Here is a 25,000-nt window from a genome sequence, read left to right as displayed (position 1 = left end):
GCTTACCAGAACACTTTGTTTTGGTTGTAGATAAACTAATCAAGGCATTAGGCTTCTTTACTTGTTCTGTGTCCCCTGAGAATTGGCCATGGTGTCATCAATATTTTGTGCGTGGCTTCCTAATGAGCGGAGGTAGAAAAATCAAGTTGACAAAGGCCAGCATGCTCAGGGACCAGTTAATTGGGATATGTCAGCAATGATTATGGTACATTGTTGGTGTGTGTGTTAGAGAGAGAGAGAGGTAGATTTGTCTGTTTTCGCAGAACTTGAGCAAAGATGAGTTTCTACAGGCTGAACAGATGCTGACAAAGACACCATAGTGGTAATCTATGGAGGTGTGTGACCTCAACTATAAATCCTAATATAAATGCAAGACACAAGTCTCAAGGTTGAAGCAAAAGCAAGGGGTAAGCAATTTTTCATTTCGACCCCTTTCACCTAAAATATTTGGGATGCTAGCCACATAAGGGCAGGTGTGATGAATGGCATTATTGGGACATAGCACAAACCTTTTCTTACACAAAGAACTGTAGTTAAAGGAATACTATGGTCTTTTGTTTAACTTAAATAACTACAGTAGAAGAAAAAAAATCCTGTAGTGCTTATTCCACATCTTTGTCACAGTTTCATATTATAATCATATTTGAAACATACGCTGTTGCAGCCTTTGCCCCATCAGTAAAAACAGGTACATTCATTCACTTAGTCATAATATTGTGAGTAAAGCAGTAATGTTGGTATTTCAGTTGCCTTTTAGGACTTACTCTGATACAGAGCTGATAATCGCATTTTGAAATAGGAACAAGGCCCTGAGAGACCATCTTGTTCTTTTTCTACAAATTGGAAAGGCCATATTGTTTCCTTTTGTCTGAAGCCTTCTTGTACTTGTAAATGCAGAACCTGCTGGTGGAAGGAACAGTCTGTTTTGTTCAGCCTTATGAAAGCACAAGTGAATGCATCCTGTCTGTACAGAAGCCATTATTGATGGTCACCAGTGGAACTGGAACAGCGAGGCCAGGCAGAGGACACAGCTTCAAACTGGGTCATTATTTATGCATAAGCCCATGTCCCAAAAATAATGTTTGCAGAAAGACCGTAATGTACATTTGTCTATAAAATGTCCCATGACTTACTCCCAAAAATATAAACATTTTAGCAACTTTCAAAATGTTCAATCAATGATACTATACAACTGCCATTTTGAGACAGTTTGTAAGGGCTGATTTGTCATGAATTGCAGCTTGTAACTTATTACTGTATCATAATTTCTGAATATGTTTTTTTTGATACCACATAGAGCAAATGATGGATAATGAACATATTTGTTACAGCCAATTGTGTGTGTGAATGCGGGCACGTCCACGCAGAGGTCAAGGGGGTAATGATTAATGATATGCAGAGCTCACCTAGACACCGGTGAGCAGGTAGTGAGCACACAGCTTTTCAACCATCTGTGTGTGACTAAATTCTGATTTTATTGCATTCAATGAATACATTTTTGCAATAATATTTTTTGTATAAAAAAGGAATATTTTTAAACATTACCTTACAGCTCTCAAAGAAAGCATGCACACAACACGTCTGGGACCAGGACATTACTTGCTGAAAAAAATTGTGTGGAAAACCTGTACAGTAAACTGAATCAAGTGAAATTAGCCAAATTTATAGGTTTGTGATGTAGCTTTTAATCAGGTGATTGTATATTAGTCAAACAAAACATGTATTAGTTGACTAATTATTAAATTTAGATTTTAATGGACTAGGAGAAGCAACAGCATTTGGCAGTTTAATCTGCATTTTCTTTATATAAATACACAATTTCAGTTTTCTGTATAAATAGTAATAAATAGTTTGCATAAACTCCCATGCAGGTGTAGTCTTGTGAGTGCAGTTTGGGTCAGATACATACTAGGTATGTAATAGTTTTGAGAACCTTTGCCCCACCCTTTTCAGTCAATCAACAGAGCATGTCTTTTGTCGACCAAGAATTTCTTTAGTTGACTACAGGTCTAGATGTATCCTTTTTGTTTTTCTCTAGCAATATGCAATGCCAATATCAACTTTTAAATTAATATCACATTGTAGAAGGAAAGAAGCACAAAATCACAAGCAATGATGTCAATTTAAATAAGCTGTAACTTTTATTGCACATTCCTGTTTGGTCTTGCATTGACCTTTCACCTTTTGAATGTTAAGACCTTGGCCTCGACCAAACACTCAAGTGGCATGAAGTTGCCCATAGCAACAGATTAAAGGTCAGACATGCACAGTAATTCTTTATCAAGAGATTTGAAGCATCTTTATACTGTGATTTAATCTGTAACTAGGGGAGACTTCAGTCCAAATGTGATGACTGCATTTCCCACAATCCATTGGGCTATCACGATGGGGAAGGGACAGTAGTGACATCATGGCGGACACCTGGTTCTTAGGAGCGGAGAGAACTGATTTTCTGTGAGCTCCTAATCCTTTCAGAAGTTGGAGTCCTGCCACAAAAGCTAACCTTCCCCATCATCTCTACATTACACTTTTACATTTTCTTCATGTTATCTTGTGACAATACCTGCAACATGCTTCAAGTCTTCATTTTGGCAAACCACAAATAAATAAAAACACAAACATTCATATAACACAATGTGACATTTTGTAGGACGCCTTTGAAAGAAAAAAATAAAGCATATACATACAGTACAGAATCCAAAAAAGATTTATAAGTACAAGAAAAGAAGCATTTTGCATTTTTTGTTTTCTCCAGATGTTGATTTTTTTTTCCCTTGCTTTTCTTGAAAAAAGATATACAGTAGCTAGCTACCAATCACATATCACATGCAGATATATTACAACATTATCAGAGTTCACCCAGTTAGTGGTTCTGCAAACTACCAGTCTAAACTATATCACAAAGTATTCTCAAACACTCAGCTTTCTGAGATATTTTGTAACAATACTTGACAGTTTTCTCCAAGCCAAGAGAACACTATACGACCCTGAAATGACTAGCCAGATTCATACAGGACTAGCAGGTGTTTGCACATGATTACATACCAGATGGCGTGTTTTATCATTATTTTACATATGTATTTGACTATGAATTTAACAACAATTACACACGCAGAGACAATAGCATTTGAGGGAGTATTTAGGCCTGTATTGTAGAAGTTCTAGGCTGACTCCTCACAACTACAGCGAGCAAGAAGTGACAAAACGATCTTTCCTGGGCCTTGCCATTCTGCATCCCTCTGTGCTCCCCTAATGATGCTCAGCCCAAAATGTCAGACCAATTAGCAGCTCCGCTTTTGACATTTAACTGGTAGATAGGAAAACAAACACAAGGCGGAGCACATTGTAGCACAGACGTCCAGTGATTAAGACCAATGCTTTTCGCTAGGAGTTAATATAACATCCGTACAAGGGTCTAGCTGGATACTATTAAGTAATCGTGGCACGGCCATTTTGTGCGCTACCTGACATTTCTGAGAAGATGAAAGCACTCAGGATTGCTCTTCTCCGCACTGGCTGTCAGTCTGCCATCATTCAAAGCCCAAACCAATTTTCCCTCCATAGTCATTTGTAGTATGTGCCCGGGCTTGTTTGTGCGCATGGCGAAATGACCCAAAGTGTACATTCATTCTACTGACCTTTACTTGTTTACATGAGAGAGACGAAGATTATGTAGTAGCACAATTACATATACTCAGTCTGGACACAGTCAAAAAAGCTAAATAAATTCACAGTAAATCATATTTTTTCTGTGTAAAGGGCTAGCTCCCTTGTTTACGCACGCATACTACTTTAGCCCTGTACCATCTGGTATCTAAATCATGGGAATTACAGTCTTCTTCCTCTCCAACATACACGCTCGCACACCCACAAAAGATTATACGCAGATGAAAAGAGGTGATTGACAGTCATTCTAGTTATCATACAAAGTCTCTGCATAAAAGCAACATGTAACATATTTTTCTTTCGTTTTTGAAATCCGTCTACGCAACAGTGAGCGCTAAATTTAGCCACAAGAGACGGCAAGAACAATAGAGAGAAAGAAAGGAATCGTACAGTATGTAAAATTACAATCTTCATGTTGCACCGAACTGTGAGGGATAGCACGGCCGAAAGAAAAGAGAAAAAGGAGGGAATGTCATAGTGAATTAATGAACGCCAATGGGCTGCCAGTCTATTAAACATTAACAGCTTCATTTATATGTAAATGGACAAAAAACTACAAAAATGGGATGTCGGATCAGTGAGGACAGAGGGATGAGGTGATATCTGTCATTCAGTAGTCTTTCACATTTGTAGTCCATCAAGTCTGATTTGTTCAACTGCAAGTGCATAAGTGTATTTACCAGAAAAACAAAACAAAAAAACAGTAAGACAGAGTTGGATGTATGTGCACTCCCAGCTAATGTCCAGCGGTGACAACACACACCATGAAAGGCCTTAAAAGTCTTATAGGACAAAATAGAATGATGATGATTGCATGTTCCCAAAAGATTCATAACGTCCCCAAAATTATAATACAAACACACCGAAATGAGTTGAGTGAGATGTGCTGAAGATTGAGTTAGCATGGTGTGTTGTTTTGCATGTCAAAGGGGCTAGCCATGGTGGGCCTGCTAGCGCTAAAGGGCTAGCAGGTTAGCCCTCAGCCGTCGGACACAGGCGGAGATACCCAGCCGTACTTCTCGTGGGTCTTCACCAGTGATTTAAAGGTGGCTTCCGCTTCTTTGCGACTAAATGCTTTCTTAGACTTCCCTGCTTTCCTGCATATACGGCCCTAGAAGACAAAAAGGACAGAAGAGGACATAAGGTTAGGAGAGAGATGTACAGTACAGGATGTTGAGTAGAGCCGTCCATTAATTTTAAAAGCCTGTGGCAAGAAGGCTCACACAGGACCGGTTTTGTTAGAGAATAATAGAGATAAGTGGTAAGATAAAATTGTCTAATTCTAGGCCCCTAACACCCTGGAACATCAGCCCCTTTCTCTCTCTTTGTACACCCCCAAAACTAAAAAGAAGTTTTGAATATGATTTCATAGAATATCTGATATGGGATAGTAAGATAGGACAGAACTAAAATGTCCGATTGTAACGCAGGCCCTGGTCTACAGGGTGCAAAAGGGTGCCTTGCAATCTCATTAGTAAAAGTGTTTGCACTTTCATTTTAGGCCGGTAAAATAATTAGTCTTAATGGAAGAGTAATGTAATTGCACCCCTTTGAAACTTGGATGCACCTTCAGTCAATTTGGTCTGGACCCGAGCCTGTTGTTGTTTAATAACTAATACTGTGCATATTAGGCCTATACCAATGCTTAGCAAAGATTGTAATATTCACAGTTCACAACTGTTATCATTTTTCAGAGAACATTTAGTACTGTAACAAGTTCGTAAGGGAATAAAACTAAATGATCCCATTAGACATAAATCACTTGTGCAAAGGCAATAACCAAGCTCTTAACAACATAGAGACTGGAGATGCACACGTGAACATGATTCAAACAGCATGCCGCAGGGGACATCTTCACAAACGGTCTGGATTCAAGTTGACCAACATTAGATCAATGTTTAAAGGCAGATAGAGGGCTGTTAAGATGTCACGTCCAATCTGAAGAGGAAGTACAATGTCTGGAAAAGGCAGAGAAGGGAATTCCACATTCAACCACTGCAATAAATGATGAAAAGCTTTTAAATGTAAAGAAAATGAATAAATGACCACTCGTACACAGTGTGAAAAGCTCCCATGATGTGTGCCTTGTTCCAAAGCCAGGCTAGGGCTAATAATAAATGAATTAACTAGGGAAATGTAGGCTCTGTCTATTTTTCTGTGCCCTCAGGAAAAAGTGTGGGAGGAAAACTGTCTTTTCTGTGACAGTCACGACAGGGGTGTGAGTCAGACAATGTGATTCCTAAGTGCAGTATCTTTCCAGAACAATCAGCATCCATGCATTACCACCAGGGGTTATGACCTGACAAATATGTTTTTTATAACTCAGTTTCTGGTAGGCACAGACAAACATACAAGTCATTTCCCAATGCATGTGGTTAATTAATACATTTCTCCAACATTTTTAAATCTGGAAAACGGGAGAAAGTTGGAGTACACAAAACCACACACTAATACAGAAGGCCTGCACATAGGTCTCAGATGATATGACAAAAATACAAATCTTTTTTCCCCCTCACATCCCAATTTTCAATAAAAAGGCTTCCCACATTCATTTCTGGAACATAAACAATATAGAATTCTAATGATTGCTATTTAACAAAAAATAAAAATTTCTTAAAGCTACACTGTGTACTTTTTCTGATGGTGTGTCTGCAATCTGCGTGTCTCATGGTCATTGCTTTACTTGGGATGTTCCACAGTATGGCATTAAAATATATATATCTTTTTTTATTTTTTTTTTTTTACTGTTTTTATTTCTGAAAACTACCACCAAAACATGTGTTCTTACTGTGAGCGGGCCCACTTCTCCACAGATCCGGTCTGTAAGTTGGCTTGGTGATGTGGCCTACTTGTCTCCACTGAGATAGTTAAATTCAAAGTCATACTGTAGCACAAGGGAAAAACAATAACATCTACATGGAGTTTAGCAGGTACATCTACCAGAAAAGTTACATAGTGTAATGCACCTTTAAATCTGTACTCTGCTCCAAACCCCATGCTTTTACTGGCAGATTTCCTGTAGACCTCTCTGTTCTAAAGCTCTAAATTACTAGATTTTGATCTCTATTAAATTCTATTGACTGCTTAGCCCTGACTGAGAGTAGGAGTTCCAACTGCCATGCCTCCCAAACTGCCTTCCAAAGTAAATATTAAATAATATCTTCTCCGTCTGCTTGCTGGACAAAATCGAATATCTTGCGATGCGTAATAAGCCAGCAAGCTCTTTGTATTTGTTTGTACACATACCCTGCCTGAAACACTGCACCGCTTCCTGAGTATTTCCCTGGCAGAGACAAAATGGCACAGAGGCTCCCCACTGAAAGCAATACTAATGAAATCCTGTAAGAAGGTGAGTCCAGAGCATGGTGCAGTGCAGTATAAAATGTAAGGGGAATACTGGCACACTGCAACCTGATCTATTGACAGTAATGTGCTACTGAACTGAAGTAAACATGCTGCTATCATTCAATAGCTTTTCAAAAAGAAATCATTCAAAATATGTTACAGTACCAGACGACCTCACCTATATATATTGAATATAGTAATAGCAACAAATAATGGTATATTGTATCATAAATATATATGTAAAATCACCAAGGGCCAGTGAAGCAGATTCATTTATAGACATCAAAATGCAAATGCCTGAAGAATTTATTCATTGCCCTAAACTCATGACATTTGGCGGCACACACTGTCCCTGGTAATTCTACAGCCCACAATAGCATTCAGGCATTAAAAAAACATCAATTTGAATGCTATTTAGTAAATGAGCCCCTAACAAATCAAACTGAACCTAATTTAATGATATAGCATAAGCCACCACATAGGTAAATTGTGGTTAACTGTGCTCTATAATAAGATGGCATTTTGTCCAGGAGATAACAGACCAGACAGCATTGAGTGTCCTGAGATTAGGGTTATACTGTTTCTGTTGCACAATTGTCCTAAATCCACAGCAGAGCTTAGTCACACAACTTGAAAGGCTTCTCCTAATTGCCAACCGAGAGAAAATTAAATTCATGCTAATTGAAATTCTTTCCAAAATGCTCCTCAAAAAAAGTTCTTGTTATTTAAACAATTTGTTGTAATGTTTTTCTGCAGCATTTTACCAATTCAAAAGATTCATTATTTAACTACTGTCATTAATATTTTTCCATTCTCCCATTGCCAACTACAGGATGCAGGTTCTATTGCTATAAAACAACAACAAAAACTATGTGACTATCTGAGCAGGAAAACACCTTTCAGTTATAATCTTAATGCATTTCCTGAAACAAAACAATCATTAATTATCTGATTGGGCTAGTATATTAGACAACAAGGTAATGTGGCATTTTGATATGGGACAAACTGTTATAGCAACAGCAGAGGTGGGCAAAAAAAACAAACCAAACAAAGGTTAACTGATTAAAAATAAAGACGAAACTTGTGTTTACATCTTTCAAGTAATCTTTCTGTACTTTTGTGTGTAAAGAGTAAACAGCTATATCACCACTAGTTATTATCCATCTAAAAAAGCCCAAGTGTTGATCTGGCATATGAGCCACTGTAGCTGAAATTGCTCAAGATGACCCCAATAAACGCAGCACTATATGCCTGAAGCAAGATTAAAGAAAGTGGTCTCCAAGATGAATTCCATTAAATAAATTGTTCTGAGCCTTATTACATGCAACAAAACTCTTATTTTTTTGTCCTCTACAAGAATGTGCTGGTGATAATAAATAAGACAGACTTGTTTACAGAGCTGCAAAGCGTGCAGCGAACACAGCAATAGAGTGTGTCAGACCCTGAGGTAGATCAAAAAAACTGAAGTCAGACAGGGAGGACGTGCTGTGCAAATGACTGCAACTATGCCTGCCAATGTGTTGGTACAAGACGATATAAAAGTCCAACTCTGGCATGAAAGGAGGAAATCGAGCATTAATTAGAGCTACTATGCCCCCAGCTATTCTCAATAATAGCTTGGTGATGCACTCAAAGATGCATATAGTCAAGAGGTAAAAATATCTTAGTGTGAACAATAATGATAGTGCGTAACTTATAACCCACAAGTGCTTCGGGACTAATACATCAGCCATGTTAGTGTTTATCTAGTCCTAGCTAAAATGACTCTTTCTGAAACACTCATGCTAAGTGGCTGCTGGCTAATCGTGTGAATGAAGCTCAGTCAATGGGCAGACCAGTTGTGCGAGCCACAGTTGCATCATGGGAAAGTAGCTTTGGGGGGACAGGGGAAGATTGCATAACTCAGACATGTGCTGGAATAAACATACAAGTCAATACTGGCGTCATCATGATCTGATTGCTAAAGGAGAGCTGCATGGACAGGACAGGGTCAATAGGATAAAAGTACTTTTTTAATCAGTTCTTGCCTGTGAAGTTCCTATGAGTACATCACTTTAGAACCCTCTCAGTGTATTGACAGCATGAAGAATAATAGCAATCATTAACAGCAAACTAAAATAATTACTGTTTACTGTCGGCTTAACATAAGGACTTGAAAAGTTACTAACAATTAAATTAGGCATTAGAAATTTAAAGTATTCTGATGATCACTGTTACTAAATAATCTTAATTAGAGCTGTAAATACTCATTACACATATAAGTGGAATAAATGTGAAACTATTGAAAGTAATAGTTACATATAATACTACTGATATTACCATTACTGCAAAACTTCAATTACACACTGTCAGTAGATAAAGAAATTTGCAAAAGCACTGTATGTATATTTCAGACTAAAATACTGTAATTAAAAAGTATTTCACTCAAACAGACCGAAAATATCGAATGACGGTGAAACATGAAGAGCATATGGCCCTTGCTGTAATGGTGGTAGATGGAAAAGGTCTAGTTTCCAGCCAAGGCTACACAGACAACACAGATCAATTTCTAAGCTTAGACTACACTTCTATATTTACAGCTACGACAATACAAAAGGGAAACTTATAAGTGTAAAATAATGCGGATTGTATCAATTATATTCGACAACTTTCTCTAAAAACATATTTACTATGTTGGCCACCTCCATAATGATTAAAATAACATTTGATAAGATTATAAATAGGCTCACGGGACATGGAACAATCCTATTTTGGAAGCTGGATCCACTCACACAGTGTACCCAGCTATCTGACATCTGTGGGTAAACATATGTCTATTATTGAGCTTAAACTGACTGGCAAACTGACTGGCAAACATCCTCTCCACACACAAAATTGTAAAAATAGAGGGGGTTTCTAAACTTGTCACCACCGTCAAAAGCAACGGATGTCCTAGTAGTAAATATTTGATATATTTTTAGGAAGCTTTATTTACTTCATCTGTCATGTATCCCAACAAAATTAGACACCTACACTGACAACAGTTTAACAAAGAAATACACCCTCCCGGAGATAATTAATCAATATTGTTTTCATTGCAATCTCAAGGAGGACGACGACACTGCAGCATAATTAGGGAGCATTGCAGCGCTAGCCTCACACCAAGATAAACACACAAACACACTTTTTCCTCTGATTCCCCCTACAGTGGCTGCTGAATTTACATAATCTGTTTTTGCGACAGATGATAAATGCCCCCACGCTGTCCCTGTTAAGTTATATCATCAAAGTCAAAAAACGTGAAAGTGGGGGAGGGGGGAGTGAGGAGAATCCAGTGACGGTTTACATAAGGTCCTCTGCAACGCCACACACTGTCACGCTGCTGACGTCAAAAGACCGGTGACAAAAGGGGACGCTCTACACATGCAAGTGCAAAGCAATGAACACATCACAACGTTTTAGCACAAAATATGGCCCTGTCACTGGTTTAAGTGTGTTAGCCTCAAAAACACATTTAGTACAACTGTCATTTTCATCAAAACTGATGCCAATGCTGCAATGCATGAATGTGAATAACGGATTTGACAGGATTACATAATCCAGTCAGTCTAAGTCACCATGCGCCACTGGTTCAGTCACTAAACCACCTGGATCTTTATGTGTTCATGACCATTGATACATGTTGGGAGATCCCTATCCTTACTCTGATAGGAGTAAATATATTGTAACAGTGCATTAAGTCTGCAGAGGCATGTTTCTGTTGCCAGCTAAAGCAGGTCTTTGTTGTCAGGGGTGCTGATTTATAGAGGCGATAAAGGAAGCAAAGCAAGCCTGCTGCATATAGAGCTGGCATCAAGGAGATACTGGGTGTTGCATGAAATGGCCGCTGTTAAGTCACCTAAAGATGAATAATATTCACAGTCGTCTCAAATGCAGTAAGAGGAGGAGTAAAGAACTCAGTGGCCTGGACCTACACAGTACACTATCAGCACAGAATACTTTTAAGGCCACCTTGGGACTTTGCAGTTATGGGCTACATGGTGAGGAAACCTCTGGAGCAACCAGTGTTCTACAATAATACATTTAATTATATTGCTTTATTGCTTTGTCTTCATTTTCATTGTTCGATATAAAATAGATAATAGATCAAGAATTAGACACTTTCTTTATTTACCTTTAAAACCTTAAGAGTGTGATGTGTTATAATAAATATCTACATCCAAATCCCTACACGTCTTTTTGTATTGTGCAAAAAGTCATGTTGTGCAATGACACATAGACTCACTCAATTTATTTCTGGTGGGAATAAAAGAGATTTGATGAATGATATACTCGGGATCTCACCTGTCCTTTCACAAGGCTTGCTGCGAACTGTCTCATCACCGCTTCAACAGTGTAGGCGCTGGACCATCCTCGTGGGGTCAATAGCTCCATGCAGATGGCCCCACCGTCCAGAACGTAGCCGTTTTCCAAACGTGGCGTCAGGACGCGCATGAACGGTGGAGAGAAGGGAAAGTTATCGGGGAAGGTGACGTTAAGCAGAATATATTCAGTGCTGGTCTCCTTCATGTCCTGCCACAAGGCCGAGTCCTTGTCCACTTGGTGCAATTTGACGTTCCAGTCGAACAGGTTGTCCTCCACCAACTCCACAGTAATGAAGTTGTCCCCTAACCTCCGGATCTCCTGTAGTTCCTTCATGAGCCTGCGTGTCCGGACCTGGGTGCAGTGCTGCCGGTGAGGCGCCAGTGGTGGTATGGACGAGGCACTGGTGGCTTTACTCCCGCCTCCGCCTGTCTGCTGCTTCTCCTTAGCATCCTTGCCCTGCTTATCCTTTCCGGGCGCCTTGTCTTTACCGTGCTGGTCCAGCTTCCTAGCTTTAATCTCCGGAGTACTCAGGATGTTGGTCTCGTTTGCGGTTTGACAGTGTTTATTAGCGTTATTCTTCTGATTGCCTTTGGTGCCCTTTAGCGAGCCCTGGTGATGCTTTGGATCCTCCGTGTCTCGGTCGTGCAGTCGGATCAGACCGATTTTCCGCAGTAAGGTGGCCATAATTTTGATAGATCTCTGCTTATCCGCCGATCTCCCCACACAGGGGCGAGATTCACCCTTTGGAGTCTCTTTCTGCTCACACAGACGACCTTTATTGACGCTGATTATTAACCTTGCTGTACCGCAATCCCCTCCGTTCGCTGCAGCCTGCGCTCGTCAGTGCACCATCTCGACACGTCGATCCTGAGAAGCAAACAAAAAGACATTATTTAGATGATCAGTGTGGTAGACAGATCGAGAAGAGCTGACGTTACAGTCACTGCAGTGGCCAGATACGCACAAGCTTGATCTTAAAATATTTCTACATGTTTTTTAAAGCAAAATAAAACAAGACAACAATAGGCTACACAGAGCAATAAGATTGTTTAAAAAGAGAAAACAAACGCGGGTCATCTGAAACAGTGAAATAGAGCATCCCCAGGTAGCCATTTACACAAATGATCAGGATCCACAGCCGTGTCCTCAGGGACTCTGGAAATAATGAGAAAAATCAATAAACCTTTGCCTAAATCTGGAAATAAAGCAATACAATGTTGCCACAAAGAAAAAAATACATTTGGTCTTCAAGCAAACACGAAAAGATTTCAACACACAGTCGAGGTATCCCGACACTCATACACCATTATCTTGTGTGCGTCCTCTGTCAGCAGATCCCCATCGCTGCTCTTTCGCCCAGCGCTTACCAGTCTCTATTTCCCAGTCTCGTCACGCTCGGTTGACACGATCCCAATAAACCAATTGTCTATTCCAAATAGCAAGCCAGTGACCGAGGCAGTCTGCGGCGAAAGGAGCAGAGGCTTTGGTGTGCTGCTGCGGCAGCCAGCTCCTGTTTAAATGCTGGCGAGCGAGGACAAACCACCCCCGGTGATCCAGTCTGTCAAGAGAGTCCAACCGGAACAGGCCCGTGAGAGTGTATTTCAAAATAAAGTCTCCAATACAAGTAAACCCAATAAAGAAAATTGAGGTAAATTGACTTTAATAAAATTTCAGACGAAGGGACGCCAAACCACATGCAAAAATATACCATGTAATGTAGCATGTTAATAAATAGATCTTATTTGATAAATAATCAATGATGAATAAGGACCTTAATTTAACTGATTGGCCATGCCATTACGTAAAGTCAAATGGTTATATTAAGTCTCAAACTTCAAAACGGACAGTATGAAAACTCAAAAAGCAAATCTACAAATAAAAATAAATAAATCTAATGAAATCTGAAATCTATTTCTCAAAAAGCCGATCGCACGACACTTTCAGTCTCTAAATTTTGTATGGCGATACATTCTCCCCTGCCGTTGCTATGACAGCGGGGCTTTTCTCAGCTTATTGGCTCAACTCTTGCCGTAAAGCAGTCTGACAATGGGGCTGCAGTGGACACGATTGCTAGTTGTTTAAAGGCATTTTTTTTTACATAGAAAATACATTTTTCACCCCACTGCTTCAGTCATATCGCTTTATTAATACAGTCAGAGAATATGGCGGAGAAGTTTGACAACCTAGAGGAGCATTTAGAGAAATTTATCGAGAATATTCGTCAACTCGGAATCATTGTGAGTGACTTCCAGCCGAGCAGCCAAGCGGGTCTCAACCAAAAACTGTGAGTCAGACGATCTTTCATGTTATTACAATTGTACTTACGGCAAGTATTGCGTTATATTTATACTTATGTATGTCATTATTACAGAAATTTTATGATTTCCGGACTGCAAGATATAGAGAAATGCCGTCAACAGCTACACGAGATTAACGTTCCGCTGGAGGTCTTTGAGTAAGTCATCAGAATCTCTTCAACATACAAATTTTCTGTTGTTCTGGATATTACATTGAAAAGAAGTAAAATCCATATCATATAATGTATAATGAAATACTGCTTTGTTAGAATCACCTTGTACTTGTAATCATACGTCTATTATGCAATGAACTACTTTTCTTAGAGATTTAGACAAAATTTATTGATCACAAGGGAAATTATTTGGACACAGTAGCTCACACATCACAATATATTATAATAATGAAGAGCAAAATTTTTAATGGTGATAATAAATTCTAAAAAACAAACAAACAAAAAAAAAAAAACAACTGCAAAAATAGCAAGAGACTGCTGTCAAATAAGACATAATTACGGTATATAAACATGTACAAGTAAAAATGTAATATAGAAATATACTTATACAGATATATCTCTGAAGCTGAAATTTATAATCATCTGTCTAGATATATTGATCAAGGGCGAAATCCACAGCTGTATACTAAAGAGTGTCTGGAGAGAGCCTTGGCCAGGAATGAGCAGGTCAAAGGCAAAATTGACACCATGACGGTAAGAGATGTTGATTATACAGAACATATAATTTGCTTATAAGGGTATTACAAGAATTGATACACATAGCATGTTAAATGTACACATTTTAATTTGTCTGTTACAGAAATTCAAGAGCCTTTTAATTTCGGAGCTCAGTAAAGTGTTTCCAGAAGACATGGCCAAATATAAGGCAATGCGTGCAGAAGACCCTCCCTCTTAGTGATCCTGACTACAGCCTATTGAACTGTTAATTGATGCCTCAGTTAACCCAACATTTTGGCAGTGATTGCCAAAATGATGCGATTTTTAATTCTTGTATTTGAAGACCAGCACCACATGAAATGGATTTTCAGTGCTGACTCAGTTTGACTCAACCATCCCTCTCTCTGGGAAGATGTCAAAGCAAATGCAACCAAGGCAGATTTAAAGCAGACTTCTTTTGTGTGTTCTTCGAGTGACTTAGGTGCCAATCACTTAAGATATTTGGATAAGAAACATATGAAAACCCTTTCTGTCATTGCATGCTTAGTGAATTACCTCCCCTGATCTACTGTAGTTCCTTCATGACCTACCATATTTTCTATAAAGGTCAAATTTCTACTTGCCACACATACTTATTTAAAGGTTCTGTTGGATTCTTTTTTGTAATTTGTTACAGGTTTGTATAATGTCTTTTGTAAATAAATCACCAATGTAACAAACTGCTTCTTTCTTTACTACCTGTCTTTCAGCATTTCCATTCTTTGATTATCATTTTAATGTTCTGTTTTACCAGTTAGTTGTTGACAGACAACTGTTTACTTGTATATTCACTTTGTAGGCAAGGCCACCATTTCATATGACTTGGTATCTTCATTTGTATTGAGGTAAAACCCTAGAGGAAGGATCCATTGTGAGGGATGAAATACTGTAATTTTACAAAGGGCGTTAAGTTTTCTCCATTCTCCAAGGAAATGTCTATATTCTTACTGTAACTTCGAGATGCTTAGTGGACAAGCACATGTCAGCAGATACTCCATCTTAATACTTTTAAGTATGGGTCATTTGTCAAATGGTTTATTCACAATTATGGGTCAAATAGCCTGGTGAGTTTCTCTGTTTCAGCAAAGCAGTTCCAGATGTGTATAAAGGAAAGTGCTTACCTAGGTAACCCAAATTACTTAACAGATCAAAATTAATAAAAACCTAATCACGTAATTTTTTTTTTTTTTTGCATTACTATAATTGCACAGAATTTAATATATTACAGTTTGTCTAAGAATTAATGGGATTACCAATGATCACTACACATTGGACAGTGAATAAAATCTCACTTGTCCGAATGCACACAGGAATAAAATTTGAGTTGCCAGGTAGGAAGTCTACAGAGGGAGAGCAGAAAGATTAATTACATATATGTTGAGGAGAACATAATGATAGTTAATATGGAGGTATATGGTCTTAGTTGTGATGTCTAGACCTTGTTTGGTCCATTTTTGGACCTCATTACAGTTACTAGAGAAACGTTTTGAAGTAATTGTACTTGAACCACCTTAAATAATTCAAACATTTGAGCTTCTTACACTTTTTATTCAGATATGAGTTATTTTTGGAATTTTGTGTATATTCATTGAATCTCAATCTGTGCAGTATTTAATTTCTTTTCTGTCTGATTACAGTAAGTTATATATTATGAGTCTGATTTTACATACAAAACTTTTACTCAGTACTTAAGTAGTAGTTTCTCCAAATAAAATTTCCTGTACTTTTTCCCCCCTACTTTTATTTAAGTACTTATTTGGCTACTCTATCCACTTCTGTCAATTTTATACTGCTTCTACTGAAGAGCATTTTCATTTCAATAACCATGGCGGAACTCGTCAAGGGCAGACTTTCAATCAAATTACAACCTGATTATACAGAATGTGCACTGGAATAAGATGGTTTATTTAATCTGTTTTGTGTTTTGTGTCTGTGCATATTCTTCTGACATTGTGACACTCCCCCGTTTTCTCCTTGTGTGGTAAATACAGTACATCTCCATGTGACTCATCCAAGGTGACTGTCTCTTTTCAGCTTGCCTTCGCTCACCCCTCTCTCTGGAGCACTCAGGCCTAACCTCTCTGAGCATGACGCCGCCTCCTCCGTTGCCAAGGTAACTTCTGTCCCTGTTTTTTTCCCTCTCTGACTAAATGCTTTTTGCTCAGCTCTTCACTTTCTCTAAAGAGCACTTGAGCTTCACTGATGTGTAGTGTTAGTGCTGATGGAATACAGGTGTTATTATGATAGAAGCATCAGAACTGGTTAATGTTGTGTATATGTCTTGAATAATAATAAAATATTCAAATGTGCTTGAAATACAATGTATACCTGTACCTCACAAATGTTTGGAAATATATGATTAATAATAAAAAAAAAACTAGTAACACGCACAATTAATTTATTTTAGATTTCAGTCATTTGAAGAGTTAGACTTAATAAAATACATAATACAGTGTTTATATCCACTGACATTAATGGTGTCTGTTGCTGGGGGATCTCTCACTCTCCAGTTTCATGCTGTAAATGGGACACTGGGAGCATGGCATGTCTGACTCAAAGGCTCAAGTGAAGTGTACTCTTCAGGTATCACATTTGGAGAAAGAAACAGGAGAGGTGCCACGTGACTGCCCATTCAAGTTACTGTATAAGCATACTGTCTGTGGTTATTCATTTGTAAAAATAATATAATTCTCTCTTTATTAGCTATATGTAGATTGACAAAAACTTGCGTGAAGTTTGAACCTAGCATTTTCCACAGCATTTTACCATTTGAACAAATTACTGGCTCACTTTGTATGAATTTGGTGTCTGCATGTAGAGCCTAATTGTGTTGCTATAGCCACATGTTGAAATAGTTTTTACATATACGCTGTTTGTTAATTACATCCTGAGATGACTCATAACAGATTGCAACAACAAATGATGTATATAATTTGATTTTATTAATTGAAGAGATGTTTGCTACCCCATTTCCCTAACACTGAATATTTGAGGTTGACCCAATTATAGTTCAGTTTTGGTTGCTATTTCTATCAACTTACTGAATACATTCTCCCAAACCCTTTTCTGACTAAATTTTTGGTTGTGAAGGAAGAAAATTTGTCATGAAAGTTTGGTTGAAGTTTGGAAGAGATGGTGGCTTGCCCCTGGGTTGGAGCAGCCTACAAAGCAGAGGCATCTGCCTTTGATGCTATTTGCGTAATATCTTTGTGATGCAAATGCTAAGTGCCTGAGACTGGGTTGAACTGACCTCTGCAGTACACATGACCTAAGGCCACTGTGGACATTACATGTATCCTGATTAAGCTCTAGTGTTGGCTCCTCTCAGAGACACTCCTTCACCTTCTCACTGAGGGTCAGGAGGCAGCGCCTGGTTCCTTCTGTCGCTGTGGTCGCCATAGAAACACCCCTCCTTCACACCACTGCACGCCCTTTTTCTCTCTCAATGAGCTGTACACTGTGTGTGAAGAAGCTTTCTGCTAAAGGCTAAAACTGTGTCTATTTGGAGCAGCCAGACATTACCCATCAGTAACCATTTCAGTAATGTTCAATAGTAGATCTATGTTTTACACTCTGTTATAATATTTAAGAAAAATACAATGCCCAGATTCCCATGACCCCAATATGCAATCCATGCTATTACTGGTAGAGTGTAACCATACTGAAACAGTCTATTGTAAAAGATAGTCCCACTGGTGCTACATGTTACATTATGTTCTCTGAGGTCTTAGTAACTGCTGAAAGCTGATCAGGCACTACACAAACATTAATAAAGCATTGTTCTACAGTGTGAAGTCTGAAGCGTTCAGTGGAAGTACCAGCCTATGCCATTGTCCGTGTGTCTGTGAGAGTGTGTGTATTGGCTGGTAATTGGCTCATAAAGATAGTTAGTGCTTTTTTTCAATTCTCCATGCACCTGCCTCCGCAGTCAACTGCCCCTATCAGATAAATTATGTGTTCATTAGACTATTTTATGGGTTTAATGTGGTTGTCCAAAAAATACGACTCTCGGGTATGCTCGTCATATGATTTTTTATGTAGTTACGCTTTCACAAGGATTGATGTGTTGTGTTTTTGTGGGTATAGTAGAAAAGTGTTTAAATGTGTCACATATTTTGAATTTAAATTGCATGATTGTTTCATCAGCCAACCATGGGCTAAAGAAAAAGAAAACACTGTGAAGGATACTATAGGTTTGATGATAGAACAGCAAGATTTGTGTTTTGTTATGTACTTTTACTGCTTAAGGTTAATGAAAGAAAACATTATATGGTGAACAATCCTAATATATTTGGTTACTTGCTTAAAGTTGCCTCCATGTAATGTTTAAATTCTCAAAAATGTTGGCCTAATAATTCCTGGTAAGATTAACTCATCCCCAACAGACTAGCTCGTAGTACCAGCTGAGGATTGACATTGGAGGAGGGGTAGCCTAGTCTTATAATTTCCTTCTGGTTTAATTATCCCCACCGACAGCACTAGTGCGTTCACTCATGTTGTTAAATGTTAGGACTGAAGTGGTGAGCTGTCTTTGTCTCTATGAGTGAGTATGTAATATTTGCTCCGTTCAGTGTCAATGATATGCACTTTTCCCCACTTTCACGTACAAACCCTGCTCATTACATGCTGCAAAGAGGAAATCAATCTATTCCATCACCTTCTGTCACCACAAGATTACTCAAGTCACTGGACCATTATATTCTGGACTATGCAGTGTATTGTAGAACTTCATTAGGTTCGATACTGAAACTAATATTAAAAGTAGATTCTCATTTGAGCATGTATCGATACCAAAAAAATCACATTCACAGAACAGAAACGAACCTTTCCTGAATAGCTTTAAAATGATCTTGAGTATAACAAGTATAAGAGCACATAGACTTGTACATGCTGATGTACTATTATGGAACATACTGGACCTGTGGGATTACACTGATGAAAGGCCACATGGTAATATACAAGTGGTTGTAGTACTACAATTTAATGTTGAAAAATTATTTTATTGTCCAAAGACAGAGTCCTTAGTACCAAAATCGAGTTTGAAATTTTAGCATTGTGACAACACTACTATAGCCTGATTCATCAGCCAGGTTCACTTCGTAGAAACCGTCTGACCTCACAGTGTTAGAATTCATTTGCTCGATGGTAGGCGGGTACTTTTTATCATTTAACCAATCGCTGCTATTTGGTGGTCACGTATGTAATGCACCGCTAACGGGGCTAACTGGTATATTAAGTTTTTCCCAAATCCTGTAGTAAGAAGGGCAATAATGTCTTTCCCCTTGATGAAATTTACCAAATATTCTCTTTGTTTCGGCTTTAAATCCTAGATCTCGGGAATCATTGACTCTTCGCTGACTGGTTCAGGCTGGTGCCTGAACTTGCACTTCCGGGGTTTTCGCGAAACGTCTAGTGTATTTTGATTCCTGACCAAGTTGCTGGAGAGAAATGAAATTGAGCAGAGGCACTAGGTGGCGCCAGCCTAGCTAACACTACTAACACAAAGTTATTTCACAATAGCTTCCAAAAGTTTTAGCAGAATTTGAATTCTTGTCAGATTAAGTTAATGTTTTATTGGGCAAGTTTGTGGGGCTGATCCTTACAAATTATGATAAGTTTTGGATATATCTTGCAAAAACAGTGAATTTCCCATAGAGTTACATAGGCCCCAGCTCTCAATCTGAAAAAATTACCATCAAAGTCTACAGTGTGAATGCAACCTGTGATAACTCATCTTCGAATGGATGGGAAAATAATCACAAAACATTCTCACATCTTTAATAGCAGCTCTGCCTGAGGGTGTTTTGGCTCACAGCTGCTTATTTTAGAGGGATTAAGATGTTAAGAAAGGTAAATACTAACACTATTTAGCCTTACCTTGGTGCAAAGAAACCAAGAAATCTGTGTACTGCAAATGAATGTAATTGACTCTATAGTGGCACGTCACAATGGAGAAGAAAAGACCCCAGAGATCATGCTGGGTTGCTTTTAGAGACACAGCAAGTGCTTCATTATGCTATTACAGCTGTTTGTAACTACGCTAATGTAATGATTATGACCAAGTCTTTGTGAGGGGGTCAAATCCTAAAACTGGGTGTTGTGGCTTTAAACATGTTAATGAATTTGAATTGTTTACAGTTATATTCCAATTAGGTCAATGTGAAGTAAATGCAAATACAGGGTTGCTTTTGTGAAAAATAAGTCACAAGGCTTATAAATCATCCATCTCAATTAGATAACAATGTACATTTATTCATCTAATCAATCAATTTATTTTTAAGTAGTAAAATACCCATATATGTTATTGACTTTTAACCTATTGTTTTGTATTAAAGTAGCTTTTTGCCAGATATATGACAAAATCCCCACCTACCACCACATGGGTTCTAGATGCTTAGAAAACAAATGCAAACTCCAAAAGAAAACAGCATTAAAGGTACTCTTCCTGATTTTTAACATGAAAAACAGAACTAGTTCATTTGAAATGGTTTGCAGTGGTCCAATGTTATTCCTCGCTTGTGTGTATGCAACTTTTCTGGTGGAGGGTCCATCAAATGCTTTTGTCCATAGAGATGTTATTGCTTTGTCTGGAATATATATTTTAAGAGTTATTTTAGAGCTATAAAACCATGTAATTGAATAAATGTAAGATAGATCTGTTTAGTGTCATACTACAAAACATTCCACACAGAGTAGTGACATACCCATAGAAACAAGCAGGTGACAGACCCCCAACCAAAAAGTTACATAGGGCACCTTTAACTTAACCATTCTGAGCATCCTAATTATTCATTGTGATTATTTTATAAGCACTTTCCACAGCTCTTAGAAACCAGAGCGATGTTTTGCCGTGGCGGTGAAGCTAACAAAAGTAGCATGCTAATACAGACTTCCTGATTATGGAGGAATGAAATGCTTTTGCAGATCTGGTTTGGTGCTTCTTGGCTGCCACATGGAACCACATTCGGCACAACACAAAAATAGCTGACATGACATCTATAAATAACCAAGTGAACATTTTCATTCTTCCAATTGCTTTATTCCCATGAAACACCTGCAGCGAGTACAGTGCTGTAATGATCTGCCACTTCAATGGACGTCTAAAAATAAACACTCAATTTTTTCTATAGCTGGGGTGTGTGACCGCATGCTAATCGGTAATTGCAGGATGAAAAAAAAGCCCTCTACCTGAAGCAACTCTGCCAAATCGTTGTACATGATTTAAAAACTGGCTTGCAAGATTTATAGGCAGCATCCCAAGTGGTCAAGCTAAATGTTAATGTGTTTTTTGAATAATTTCCCCTATCGTCAGCTGGTGCATATAACTACCCCATTGTCCTCTTGGGGGGGTTCTCTTTCATCCCTATGGACAACAGTGCATGCACACACACAATCGCACGTTGGGCCCCATAAAATCCACATAGCCACACCCCGCCTTTGTTGCACCATTTGGCCCAAACTTGAATCTTTTGATGTGATCCCAGTAGAGGTCATTACATAAATGCCAAGCTGCTCGACCTCCTAGCATACAATTAACAGAGACACTCAGAGCGGCAGACGCAAGGTGACCTGTACAGAGCATCCACCCACACAGAGAGTCAGCTGTGGTGCTCCCAAGCCAAGGAGGATGGTTATAAATAAAGATGGATATGAACAATATGGCTACAGTAAATTTGTACGTGTTGTTTTGCAAAGTTATAGTTTTTTAAAAAGTGAAAATGAATCCTACTTTTTAACTGGCATCAGTCTGCATCTTAAACAGGCAAGGCATTCCCCAGGAGAAGGAGCAGAGAAGTAGTTGGCTGGAAGTAGCTTAGATATGGTGGATAGGTTTACTTATTTGACCTTATCCATTTATCCAAACAGACACTCTACTGGCTGGTTTTGTAAAAAATACTTAAGTGAGAATTTTATGGAAGGTGTTGTCAAGATTTTGAAGAAAAAAAAAGTGTTATGAAAAGTTGATTTACGGCATCACATGAATAATAAAAGTACTTAATACTAATAATCCCATGCATGGCTTTCAGTTTTAGGCAACATTTTGTTGACTTTTCTTCATTCAAAAGATTGGCCATTTTGTTTTAAATTGCTAATCACCATGGCAACTGTCCCAGTGTTTTATCAGTCTGAAACCCACGGATCGCCAGTGGGTCAGTGAAGAAAAAAAAATCTTTTCTTTTAGACGACTGCAGTATGAAATTCCATATTATACAGTCTATGTTGACCAAACTATATTTACCAGACATGATCAACACCTTGTCTTGGTTATTAACTCACATTTGATTATTTTAAGATTTCCGAATAAAAAAATATGTATGACTTTTAAGCCATATGGACAACTGACTTGATGTTGCAGGTTGTGGTCTGGAGGCTCTTGCAGCTGCCTGGGGGTCCAATGTAGTCACCATGACAGCCTGTGGGGGTGCAATCAAAGGCCAGTTGTAGCCAATAGAAGACACATACAAAATAAGGCTTTCTGTGAAGGTTTAGACTGGAGGCTGTCTGGTCCTGGGGGGTTAGGACTCACATAATGGGCATGTGTGTGTTTGCAGGGGTCATACATGGGGGTGTGAGAGGGTGGGATCGGGTGCCACCAGTATAATGAGGGTAAAGGGGTGTGGTGGAGTAGGACTGGTCACTGTATAAAGGAGAGAGGGGGGCATATTGTTTTCTGCTCGTGGCAGCAGATGTGGTGTTACGCAGCACAACACAAAAGCTCATTAATCACTGTCTGGCTCTGCTGTTTGTGCGTGTGTGTTATTGCCTGTTTTGCATGTATGCATTTTCAGACTGCTCAGGCGGCACATGAGGCTTGTCTCTGGATATATACATAGGATTTAAATTATATTATGCTTTGTGATGTGAACAGTGAAAAGTATGATTACATACATTCATTTTGTGCATACACATTTGTACTAAATTGGGTTAAGCTTAATGATTGGACAGCACAATTTCGACAAAAGAATCACATTTTTTGGGCAAGTATTGAGTTTAGATTCACAATGTATGTGCACATTGTAAACAACTCTTTAGCATTAACATTAGAGAAACTAGTGAAATATGAACTGAAACTAGCAGAAGAATCCTTTAAGTTTGTAAAAGTCTAAGTCAAGGATATTTCGTTCTTTGCAGAGGACATTCTATAATCTGAATAATTGCAGGCTTTGAAATTTGATAATTGTACCAACTCAAACTGCAATTTTGATTTGATTGCAATGTTGTGCAGCCCTACCAGTTCTTCCTAGTTGTTTCCTTGGGCAAGACACTTCACCCACACTGGCCAATGCCCACTCAATTTCAGTAAGCAGTTTGTTGCACTATCAGATTAAAAAAAAAAAAAAAAAAAAAAAACAGCCAAAGTTTACTCTGGCAATCTTGAATGAGAGAGATGAATTAATTTACTGGTTAGATAATTACAATTCCTTAATTAGCACTCAAGTCTAAGCCTAAATTAAAATGCCAGCCTTATTGATTTGGCTGTATTGATTTGCGCACGGCATAGTATTGTAATGACATTTACTTGACAATAGCTGGCCTTCTTCTTAACTCAATAAGTTATGACTCACCAGTGTGGGACCAAGATAATAAAAGTACCACAATACACCATAGAATAACATGTTCTTATTCCATTTGCCTTGGTGTATTCTACGTTAATGACACTGCTATTTACCTGATGGTGTCAAGAGCATTCTGTTCCTCCCACACTAGCAAATACACACACAGATCCTTGGTGGTGACTCAAGCCATACCTGCATCCCACGCTCTTTCCACCATACTACTCAATGAATAAAAGACTCATACTCATCTCCCACTCCCTGCTCGTGTCTGTGGGAGGATCACGCGTCCATCTGACTGTCTTTAATAACCTTTCATAGCTGGAGATTTGCCAGTAGAATTTATCAGTCCTAATGGGAAGGCCATAACTTTGCTTCACTCAAAATGGACGACTTTCATTTCAAAAACATGAATATCAATCAGGCCTCGACTTTGCCTCCCTTGGTAAAAGTTGCTGCGGTGTATAATTATGTGGTTTATATGAGTAAATTGCATCTGGGATTCTGCGATCAAGACGTGAATTAATGTTTTGGAATTGTGTCATATTATAGGAATGCAGCATACTATAACAGCCTTATATAGCCTGTTAATTTAGCCTGCTTTCCTCTAATGTGTCTGAAGCCAGGACAAATGTGATAGCTCAATCAGATTTCTTTTTTTTTTCAGTGTCACATATGAAACAAAGGAGTTCCAGCTGCCTATCACGCTGACCTGAAAAAAAAAGGGGGAATCGAGATTCACCTGTGACCAGACTCCATCTTCGTAAAGTATTGAAGAAGTGTGTTCTGGATCCCAGGCAACCAAAATGTAAAATTTCAGGGAGACAATGTTTACATATTTCCATTTATCCTAATACAATATGAACTCTACACTTGTGTCTGTTAGTCAGTGTTAGTGGGACTGCTGTCAACCTTTAATTTAAATATACAGCATCAGCCCAGCACATGACTGACAGCTCTGTACCTCTGTGATATACAGTACATAATCTAAATGCAAATGGCAGTAGAATGGGACAAATGCATAGAATGGGCATACAGTTGTCACTGGTTGTGCACCTTTTTGAACCACCTGCAGATGGTACGA

General features: G+C 38.5%; 2 protein-coding genes across 2 annotated transcripts; one reads left to right on the top strand and one right to left on the bottom strand.

The window, feature by feature from the left end:
* Nucleotides 1-2,118: 2,118 nt before the first annotated feature.
* Nucleotides 2,119-12,920, bottom strand: ube2ql1 (ubiquitin-conjugating enzyme E2Q family-like 1). Its single transcript, XM_020932901.2, has 3 exons — nt 12,723-12,920; nt 11,335-12,222; nt 2,119-4,777 (listed from the first exon to the last, which is right to left on the bottom strand). The coding sequence occupies exons 2-3, from the start codon at nt 12,037-12,039 to the stop codon at nt 4,646-4,648; spliced, it is 837 nt and encodes a 278-aa protein (XP_020788560.2). The 5' UTR covers nt 12,040-12,222; nt 12,723-12,920; the 3' UTR covers nt 2,119-4,645.
* Nucleotides 12,921-13,385: 465 nt separating this feature from the next.
* Nucleotides 13,386-15,042, top strand: med10 (mediator complex subunit 10). The gene is made up of 4 exons (XM_020932768.2): nt 13,386-13,639; nt 13,727-13,810; nt 14,257-14,359; nt 14,466-15,042. Exons 1-4 carry the CDS (start codon nt 13,518-13,520, stop codon nt 14,559-14,561), a joined length of 405 nt encoding a protein of 134 aa, XP_020788427.1. The 5' UTR covers nt 13,386-13,517; the 3' UTR covers nt 14,562-15,042.
* Nucleotides 15,043-25,000: the final 9,958 nt, after the last annotated feature.

The sequence above is a fragment of the Boleophthalmus pectinirostris genome, unplaced genomic scaffold, assembly GCF_026225935.1.
Source record: "Boleophthalmus pectinirostris isolate CB_2022bp ecotype Guang Dong unplaced genomic scaffold, ASM2622593v1 HiC_scaffold_655, whole genome shotgun sequence".
Classification (NCBI taxonomy): Eukaryota; Metazoa; Chordata; class Actinopteri; order Gobiiformes; family Gobiidae; genus Boleophthalmus; species Boleophthalmus pectinirostris.
The sequence above is the reverse complement of the archived record's forward strand: the minus strand, read 5'-3'. Positions and strand labels throughout refer to the sequence as shown.

What these genes read in the sequence shown, in the direction of transcription:
- ube2ql1 (XM_020932901.2), bottom strand. Translation starts at nt 12,039, where the DNA reads ATGGCCACCTTACTGCGGAAAATCGGTCTGATCCGACTGCACGACCGA. An exon ending in CAAGCCTTGTGAAAGGACAG is followed by an intron (nt 4,778 to 11,334) that starts GTGAGATCCCGA and finishes TTTGTCTTCTAG; the next exon opens with GGCCGTATATGCAGGAAAGC.
- med10 (XM_020932768.2), top strand. Translation starts at nt 13,518, where the DNA reads ATGGCGGAGAAGTTTGACAACCTAGAGGAGCATTTAGAGAAATTTATC. An exon ending in GCGGGTCTCAACCAAAAACT is followed by an intron (nt 13,640 to 13,726) that starts GTGAGTCAGACG and finishes TCATTATTACAG; the next exon opens with AAATTTTATGATTTCCGGAC. An exon ending in GTTCCGCTGGAGGTCTTTGA is followed by an intron (nt 13,811 to 14,256) that starts GTAAGTCATCAG and finishes TCATCTGTCTAG; the next exon opens with ATATATTGATCAAGGGCGAA.